Source organism: Cuculus canorus, chromosome Z (assembly GCF_017976375.1).
Source record: "Cuculus canorus isolate bCucCan1 chromosome Z, bCucCan1.pri, whole genome shotgun sequence".
Lineage (NCBI taxonomy): Eukaryota > Metazoa > Chordata > Aves > Cuculiformes > Cuculidae > Cuculus > Cuculus canorus.
This window is the reverse complement of record NC_071441.1, coordinates 26235111-26244958: the sequence shown is the minus strand read 5'-3', so window position 1 is coordinate 26244958 and position 9848 is coordinate 26235111. Positions and strand designations below refer to the sequence as shown.

At 38.1% G+C, this 9848-nt stretch overlaps 1 protein-coding gene across 7 annotated transcripts; it reads right to left on the bottom strand.

Annotated features, from left to right (window-relative positions):
• Positions 1–1813: 1813 nt before the first annotated feature.
• Positions 1814–9841, bottom strand: NMRK1 (nicotinamide riboside kinase 1). 7 transcript variants are annotated; one of them, XM_054054558.1, is made up of 10 exons: positions 9636–9841; positions 7748–7818; positions 7591–7647; positions 7092–7182; positions 6370–6418; positions 4776–4947; positions 4626–4697; positions 3490–3596; positions 2669–2758; positions 1814–2206 (listed from the first exon to the last, which is right to left on the bottom strand). In XM_054054558.1, exons 3-10 carry the CDS (start codon positions 7617–7619, stop codon positions 2184–2186), a joined length of 633 nt encoding a protein of 210 aa, XP_053910533.1. In that variant the 5' UTR covers positions 7620–7647; positions 7748–7818; positions 9636–9841; the 3' UTR covers positions 1814–2183. The 7 variants fall into 7 exon arrangements, with proteins under 7 accessions (XP_053910533.1, XP_053910536.1, XP_053910535.1 ...); XM_054054561.1 differs by having other exon boundaries at positions 7748–7803; XM_054054560.1 differs by lacking the exon at positions 9636–9841 and adding an exon at positions 8570–9612.
• Positions 9842–9848: the final 7 nt, after the last annotated feature.

Below are 9848 nucleotides of genomic sequence, written 5' to 3'. Positions count from 1 at the left end.
AGTTGAGTCACTTTGTCACAGAAGGTGATCAGGTTAGTTTGGCAAGACCTGCCTTTCGTGAACCTGTGTTGACTGGGCCTGATCACCTGGTTCTCTTGCATGTGCTTCACAATAGCACTCAAGATCACCTGTTCCATGACTTTCCCAAAGTCTGACTTCTGTCATCACATTGCTTCTAAACATTTGCAACATACCTTTCAGGTAGTTGTAGACAGTAATACGGTCTCTCCTCAACCTCCTTTTCTCTAGGCTAAACAACCCCAGCTCCCTCAGCTGCTCCTCATAAGACTTGTTCTCCAGCCCCTTCACCAGCTTTGTTGCTCTTCTCTGGACATGCTCCAGGATCTCAATGTCTTTCTTTAATGGGGGAGGCCCAAAACTGAAGACATTGTTCGAGGTATGGCCTCACCAATGCCCAGTATAAGGGGCACAATCACTTCCCTGGTCCTGCTGGTGGCCAGTTTCTGATACAGGCCAAGATGCTGTTGGCCGCCTTGGGCACCTGAGCACACTGCTGACTCATGAACCCACTGGGAGTGAACAATCCCAGGTTACCACAACAAGTAAGAGGTTCCTGGGTCTTCACATAGATAAGGGAGGTGAACTGTTGTGGCTTATTGCAACAAAGCCTTCTGGTGTGCTACATACAGTGTGGCAGGCTATCCTCCTGCTGCCTATGAAGGTCTACAGCGGAGCAGTTGTGGGGACCCACACTGGAGCAGTCTATTCCTGAAGGACTGCACCCCATGCAAAGGGCCCATGCTGGATCAGTTTGTGAAGAACTGCAGCCCAGGGAAGAACTCATGCTGGAGAGGTTCATTGAGGACTGTCTCCTGTAGAAGGGAATAGTGGATGGCTAAACTCAAGCCACCACAACCGTCCCTGTATTACCTAATCTGTTACAGTCAAACCTCTTCCAAAGGGAAATAAAACCACAGTTTAAAGTCAGACAGTCCATTACTGCATTTCAGCAAACGCAACTTGAAGTATTTATACTTAAAAAAACCCTGACCAAACCAAAACAGTATTTGGAAGTAATTTGTCTTAAACACAGCTCTAATCTGTTTAAGACCTCTCTCATATCCAGACTTAGGACACTTAACACTGTTAACAATAAAGCACTTCATTTCAATCACCATGATCAGTTCAGCTGACACATAGTAAGTAACACAAGCCATCTTTTGCTTTTCATGTCTGTAGCTTGATTTTTATTCTAGCTGACAGAAATGTAACAGAATGTATAAAAAACGTAAGAGTTATAAGCATTACTTATTTAGCAACCAATGATGATTTAACTTCCCAGTTTCCTATTTTACCTAAATATATATACAGAAATCCTATAACAAAGTTTTAACATATGTTTAGTACACCTGCTTTCTGGACATTTTAATTAGTATAATATCAGCCTGGCCTATGAAAATTAACAGGAATTATTTCTTTCTTTGTTCTCCCTGAAGCATGCATTTATTGTCTAGTAGTCTACGCCATTCCAATAATTGATCTTTGCACAATACATGTACTCAATCTTATTAGCAATGCATCTGTATTTTCTCCAAGATCCTATTCCCTCATCTTTTTCCAACAACCTTATTTCTCTTCAAGTTTGTTTGTTTTTAAAACATCCATTCCCAACTGCTCCAAACAATACACAATATACAAACTGCTTGACAAACAACCCAGAGGTATTTAGCAAGACTAAGTTCAGTTATGATGTATTCAGTAATAGCTTATACAATCTTAAACTTGCCACAGCCTACAGCTGGTTCCATGTTTATCAGTGAATAGAAACTTATAAAAATATTAGATTTTATCACTTTCATTCCTATATGAACATTTCAAATTGCATTCATCCATCTTCAAATATGCTTATTAATTCAACAGAAATGCAACTTTATGGTTTGGTACACAAAAATATATTTAGATTCTTTTATACGTATGCATTCAATCAGATTTAAACTTCAGCCGAAGAATGATTGACTGGAGAAATTCTAAAGAATAATGCGCTGTTGATACTACTCAACCATATCTGAGGCTCACAGAGTTAACAACTGCTACAAATCCACCCGTGCCGTATGAACTAGTATTATGGATGTACACATAAGATCCGCTTGGTTGATTGGTTTGCCAAGTATGACAGTCTTAGGGTCTTCAATTCATATTGAATGCAACCCAGGCTTTCTACTTTACCCTTCCGTGACATCCTGATCTAAAATAAAAATAAAAAGTACTCATTTAACCTGCAGTGTCATTTCTCATTGCACATGATATCACTGTATATTAGAATCTTGTACCACCAACATGTGTGCTTTCATTGATGTCTTGCTGCATATTGTTTCTGTTCCTCTGCCCCTCTTTTTTTAAAATATGTTATGATTAGGTAACAGTAGATTCACCTATGATTTCAGAACATTCAGTTTCAAGGAATTTAAAATTATAGTTTATGATGACTAAAGAGCAATGGGAAAATGTATAAGGACTGTAACACATATATTTGCGAATACATATATCTTGGGAATACAGATCTTGGAATACATATATCTTGGGAATACATATATACCCATATATCTTGGGAATACAGATCTACATAATCCTTGCAGTATTTTCACTTAAAAGGGTTAGCTAACTTGGAATAGGATGAGCAGATTCAATTTCCAGTAAATTTACTTACTTCCTTCCCTCAGCTTTTTTAACTCCTGTATTATATCACTATACACACAGGATAAAAGTTCATCCAGGGATTTTGTTCCATCTAAATAAACTATGAAAGACAAAAGAGAATGTTTTCATGAGTTCTATGTCAGTTGTCTAAAGAAGCAATTGGCAAAGTATTCAGTATTCCTATGGGTGCAATCAGAAGATATGGAAAAAAAGTGCAAAAGCAAGAAGAGTATCTCTTCTTGTGGTAACATTCTCCATGCAGGTAGTGGTATTAACATTAGGACAGCATAGCAATGGAAGAATTCAGCAGAGAGGTTTCTGTGCAGTGGAAGACCTCAGGTTCTTCCTCAACCTCAGGGTTTGTGCAAGTCAGGGAGGGGCACCGTGGTTCCCACTCTCACTGCACAGGAAGAAGCGGTGCCCTAGTCTTTGTGCTGATGAAGCAACCACCTGACTTCCCTTTCCTTTCCCCCCCCTCAGTCCAGAAGTAAGCAGTCCAATACCTGTATAAGTGTGAGTATTACACCAGTTCATGGCAGAGCCCCATCAGCTGGCCCAGCTTTGGCACTTCTCACAAAGTACCTTGACAAATGGACTTCTGTCATCAGAACATTTCTATTTTAAACGTAATAATTTTCATTACTTAAAAAAAAACCCAAAACCCTACAGACTTTAAAAACAGGTCAACAAAAGGTCCAAGCCTACTGACCAAGTGCCACAAAAATATTTTAAGAAAACTTCATCCCATCCAAAAAACCCCACAGCCCAACAAAAACTGTGTGACACACCTAAGCATTTTAGAAGTTTAAAATTAAGGGAAGGAAACCATACCGACGTTGCTTCCATTTTCTTCCAATTCATTTTTATATTTCAGATACATAGGCCACACGTGTCCATCGAAGTACCCCGGTGTATCTGCTGGCTGATAGACTCTGGTGCTACACAAAAATACATTTGCTTTCCCATACAAGTTTTACATTTTCCCCCTAGTGTCAGCTGGTTTAATAAAAGCATCTATTCAAAATAAAAACAAGCTGGCAGGCTGCATAACTGCTTGAGCAAAGGAGGCTCCTTTGTTTTAATACGACCTGTGATACGTTATATTAAACTTCCTAACTTACCTATTTTTGCCAATTAAATTACATTTAAGATAAAAGGATTTTTTTTTTTAATTGGAAAAGGTATTACATATAAATTGAGCTGTATTAAAAAGTCTACCAAAATAAATTACTCTTTCTTTTCTCTTTTTTTCATTGGGTATACAGATTTTTCAAGTTTTAAGTAACTAGCCGTTTTGTCTAGTCGCTTCAGCCTGGATATTTAAGTCCTTGAAACATGAGTCTAGGAAGAAATCAAGAAAGTGAAATCAACCAATGACAGCTAATTAGAGGATTTCTTTACTCAGACAGCAGATTCTGATATTGTTGACATGTATGGCTCTATGCACACGGTATTGCTCCAAATTTGGAAGCAAGTCAGTCACTGGCTCAGTAATCTATAGATAAATATATGGTACAACAAATGCACAGGCTAAACAAAGGTACACTAAAACCACGCTTGAACATCATTACTTTAACACAAGCATCATGTAGCTGGATTGAACCAAGGATTAGACTGCTTAGTATTTGTTTAACTGTTCCTGATTTTAAACATGATTTAACTCCAATATACTGTGAGTAATCTAAATAATTTTTATGGACAACAAATTATCTTTTCAGTGTTCACAAAAAGTTTAACACTTCAATATCTCTGTGTTCTAAAATGCATGCTCCCCTCCATCTCTGCATGCTTTTGTCAGTTAAATGCTGGTTAAATACCCACAAGAGGTATTACAGAGGAATCACAGAGAACAGATGATCCTTACTAGTTTACATTTGGCAAGCACTGAAGAAAAGCCAGTAAAGAACAACTTCTGCAGATCAGTGGATACAGTGACCCTCAGTGGAGCAGTAACTGAATAATCTTACCTCCTCCTCCTTTTGCACTCTTCATAAGGAAGGGTCAAAAAAAATCTTCTATTCCACAGCTCATTAAGTGGCCTGTGATAATAATATATTTAGTTTCCTTTTCCTTTTTAGGGCAGCTTTTAATATACCAGGTTATATATTACTGCTTACTCATAATTGTATAGTAGAAAGCCTTCAACAATCAAAATATAAACATCGTCTATATTTTTCAGATTGTCACACGTATTCTGCGGATCTTCTGTCACAACATCTGAGCTTGCTGGACTTTTCATCCAATCGTGAATACTCTTCACCATTTCATCCATATAGAGGGCATCAAGTACTAGATGAAAACAGAAAGTTAGGCACCCCTTCAAAATAGAAAATAAGTACTCCTAGGTTAATCAGTAAGAATCAAATAACCTACATAAAAGTCTAAATGAAAAGGAATAGGATTACCCCCAAAATCCTCTCTCATGCATATAAATAGTTCCATGTTTGCAACTGATGATACCCTGAAATTAAAGCTTTCCACCAGAGCTGGGTACTTCTGGTGGGCAGGGTCTCTCTGAACTCTAAGGCACTAAAAAGTGTGTGAACTTACTTCAGAGGCTTTGCCTTGACAATAGAAACTACAGGTACTGTTCTCTTATTTGTAAAACTTGTAATAAACTCTGTAACAACCCTCAGATTCCCACCCTTCTGTCAATTATCACTGACAGGGTAAAGGCAGGATGCAGTCAGAAATTTTTGCTTAAGGCTTTTATTGGATTTCAGGTATTTGGACGGTGGTGATGGATGGATTGGTTTGAAAGGAAGATAGCGTGCAAAGCAAAATGGCACAACGTAGCACCTGTTTTTTTCTGTAGACATGTAAGAACATATTAAGGAGGTACTGAGTGGTAGAGAGAAGGATAACACAGAAGCAAACACATTTATAGGTGCATTTAAGAGCAGCATAAAACTCACATATCTGAACCAGAATGTCCAAATTATCCCTCCAGTTTCACATTCCAGTTTCATGAAGTCAGGAGGTCGAGCCAAAGACTGCATAGCTGACAAGTCAGTTTTCAGCTGCAATTTAACGTTCTGGCCAATGTTCCAGAGATACATTTTGTGATCACCAAGTACCAAAATATATTAGCTCACACTCAACTGTTTGCAGCCTGGTAAGACCTGAACCAAAGCATTGGCCTAAACTGGATCTTGATCTAGAAGTTTATAAGACTAAATTGGCACACTGAGCCAACACTAACTATGAACTTTAAAACATTCGGTCTCTGTGTGAGATCTGACATCAAATAAAGCTGTCAGGATCAGACCCAAGGTTTGACTTATCTGGAACACAACAGTGATAGAGATCCAATGGTGATATGCTATGAGTTCATTATCAAAATGAAAAAAAAAAAAAATCTATTATTACATGGAAAGTGATGAGGTTAAGCCAGTGCTTCAAGACAAGACTTTCAATTGAGTAGTACCATTTGCTACTGCACCCAACACAACTGTAGAAATGGAGAAAAAGATTAAAAAGAGAAAAGGAAAGGTCAACCACTAGCTTGAGCTATTTACTAGTTCAGCAGGTTTTCTTATTTATTTCAGTAAGCTGAGAGAAACTGAGTAAAGGATGGCTCTTAAAAAATCATTTGCTTACTGCCTTGTTCGGAAGAGAAGAGGAGTGGGGAGTGGAAGGGAAGACATGTTGAAGCTCAGCATAACAAGGTTTCAATACAATTTTCCAAAGCAATGCATCAAAGTTACTGACCATCATATAGCTTAAATCCACGTTCATCTGTTTCTACTTCAGACTCTGGCTGAAGGGGAATAAAATTGAATATTTTCAAGTATGCTTTTATGAGGACTTTCACAGATATATACACTTTTCAGTTACAAACATAAAGGTTATATGTATCTGGGACACATTTGTGTTCCAATTGATTACGTTTATCTTCAAAATTAAACTGCTGTTTACAATTATTAAAATACAATACAAATACTTTATTTAATCTAGAATAACAAGTTCTCCAAATCGTACTTCTTAAGTTCCTTAGAGGTCTACTTCAGAAATAAGAACTAATTTTCTCTCCTTAACAAACCAACTCCAAAGTCAATGCAGAATTGGGTTTTTTGTAACTTGTAAGTAACTACCTACTGCTGTATGGGGGTGGGGTTAATACAACAATATAATTGACTTCATTAGCACAAAGTATCTCGAAAAACACATTCAACATACATTCTTCCCTTATTTTAAAAGGGTACCAAAGAAGACCGTAAAACTTATTTTTTCTGACTATATTCAGTGATTTTGGCCACTGGAAGTTCTACTATCCAGGTACTAATTTTATTTCTTTCTCATGAAGTTACCATTATTTTAAGAAGCACAAATTTTTGAAGTTTATCAACAGGATCACTGGAAAGAGAAGAAATGAAACTGAAATTTAATGAAGCCTAGTTTTACCTATCAAGTCTTTCTATCAATACTGTTACCTTAAAGAAGTCATCTTGAGAGATTATATCACAGTTGGGAAGCATTTTCTTAAGCTTTTCTGCCAGCGTCGTTTTCCCCCCATTTGTTACACTGAGTTGGAAAACACAGTAAAAACTACATCAAGACAAAAATCCATCTTTAAACATATGTACAAGCTCACGCATACATTTCTATATAGTTAGGGTAAACCACGAATACACAATCAAAAAAATCCCTGAGGTTTATTTGCATTAAATACTTTCTACATGTAGAAATTTTCTGGCAGGTTCCACACAGTAAATGCCAAGAAACAGGTTAAAGAGAGTTGGTACCACAGATTTCCAGTATATCTAGGAACAGTTTCTTAAGAGTTACGTGCCATAAAGTGAGATAATTTTATGTTGCATATGTAATTTATTTAAAAAAAATTATCCATTCATAAACAGGAATGTCATAACTTCATTCTGAAAGCAAGATCAGTCTTGAGGTGTAAAGTAAACTTAATTTCCTAACACTTACCCTCCAAGGCCAATAATCAATACTTTCATAGTTTGTTTCCTCAGTTCTTCCTTTTCACTGTCAAAGACAGTAGTCAGTGAAAACTCTTAATTCAGCAACACAAAACACAGCAATGGTATCAAGAAATATCAATTACATATAGAACTTATTTTCTGACCTTTTTTTCTTTTTCTTCTTGTAAAGCGGCTGCCAGAACCTCAGCTGCTTCCTCTACTGCTAACAAAAAATCTGCAACATAAATGCCACTTCACAGACTTCAAGCATTTTACCTTAGACAATATTTAAATCAACTTCAAGAGACTCAGTTCTAGCAATATTAACACCACATAAGTCCCGGAAAAAAAAGCACAATCACTAGCTCAAGCATTAACTGTTTAAAAAAGACAAGGTACACAGAAGCCATGGTGTTGAACAAGCAAAAACCTTGGAAAAAAAAAGAACCCAGTGATGTGCCAAGGAGAAAGATGTTTTAAAAATTTCATTAAAGGTTATAGCAAAGAGTACGTTCAAGGACTCTTTCACAAATCTAGTCTCAGTAGTGTGAAAATTCACCACTCCTTTGTAGCGAGTCAACAATACAGACCATACAAGTGCTCCTCATCTGCTGCAGAATAATCTAGGGTTGTGAATACTACTGTAAAGGCAGTTTAATCCACCTCAACTGAGTGACCACTGAGAAGGAGTAGATAGCACGCGACTTTCCTCAGAAAAGACTTAAACTCTGAAAAAGGTTACATTCATCCATTCCCCTTTCTGCCAAGAAATCAACCCCCAGGCTCTGGCTGGCTGAACACTCTCAGCTGTCAGAGCTGCCTGAAGACACAATCATGTCTTTCCTCCACTTTTCCCCAGAACTTTCTTTGGAGCAGGTGTTTGCAGGGTCAACGTAAACTATACCAGAAAAAGATTTCAGCTGAAAAACAGTACTGCAAAGGAGGAGCAAGGGGAAGAGCTTTAGGTTTTCAGCAGAATGAATTACCTCCAGTTTACCATCCAGGTAGTCCCACCTGCAAAGGTACCGTTGAGCAGGACAGGTGGTAATGGGGCTGCTTCTCTTGGCAGCAGCACTAGTCTACAGTTTGTCAAACCAGTTTGATATTTGTCAAACATTGCTTTCCAAGAGCACACACCAATTAATAACTAATTAACCAGACACAAACACCCCGTTTTTTCAAGCCCTTTGTCCTCATAGGTCACATTTATGGAGGTAAGGCCTATGAAAAGACAGAGCAGGTAACATCACCTTCCCTTCCCAAAAAACAAGTATCTGTATCATACTAGAAAGAAGACTGTTACAGGGCACCAGTATGAAACTAAAACTGTACTACTTCTTTTAAGTTTTAGACATACACAGAGTCTGAAACAATAATATCCTTTTGCATTTGATGTGATGTCTGGAAGTTTGACCGTTTCAGAGGTCCGTGATATTCTCTTTGCACGGTTGCTTTATATGTTTGGGTTTTTTTATATAAGGAAAAAAAAAGACAAAAAAGACATACTGACTAGTCCCAGAGTCACCACCAGTACGATGGCGCTGCAGACGTACAGTAGTTGGCACTGGCTAGCTTTATGAGTTAGCACGTGAAAGAGTTATAAGAATTTGATAAGTCTCAGGTTCAATGACAGATTGCATGGTTATGTCACTGGCCGTCTACTTAAAGAGGACAAACAAACGATCCATTCACAGAAAGCACTGAAATTCAGGCCATTAAAATAAGAATACCCCAAAGCTCTTTTCTAAAAATCATCAGTAAGGCTTGCGTTCTAGATGATTAGACTTTGTCCCACAACCAAACCACTACGTAACAAACCAAATAACATCTGAACTCAAGCCAAATAAAATCTGAACTCAAAACAAATAACTCAAACCAAATATCTAAACTCAAACCAAATAACATCTGAACTCGAACCCAATAACATCTGAACACACGTGCTGAGCTTTGGACTCTTTAATTTAGGTCTTTATCATAGAACATTTCCGTCATTATCTATACGAAAGTTAATCCTAGCTTAAGAGAAGAAACACCAGGATGAAAAAAACCCACCAGAACTCCTCCTCCCTGCAAAGTAATGGCTAACACAAGTCGCGACGGCAGATGTTGCAACACAGAGACAAAACCACGACCCGGGCTCGCTTCCTCATCTCTAACCAGAGCACAAACGCTCGGTAGCTCCGACGCGGAATTGCCGCCAGACTCGTTTCCGAGGGCACAGCCAGACCTCCTCCGCGCAGCTCCCCTCCCTCCCGGGCACGCACC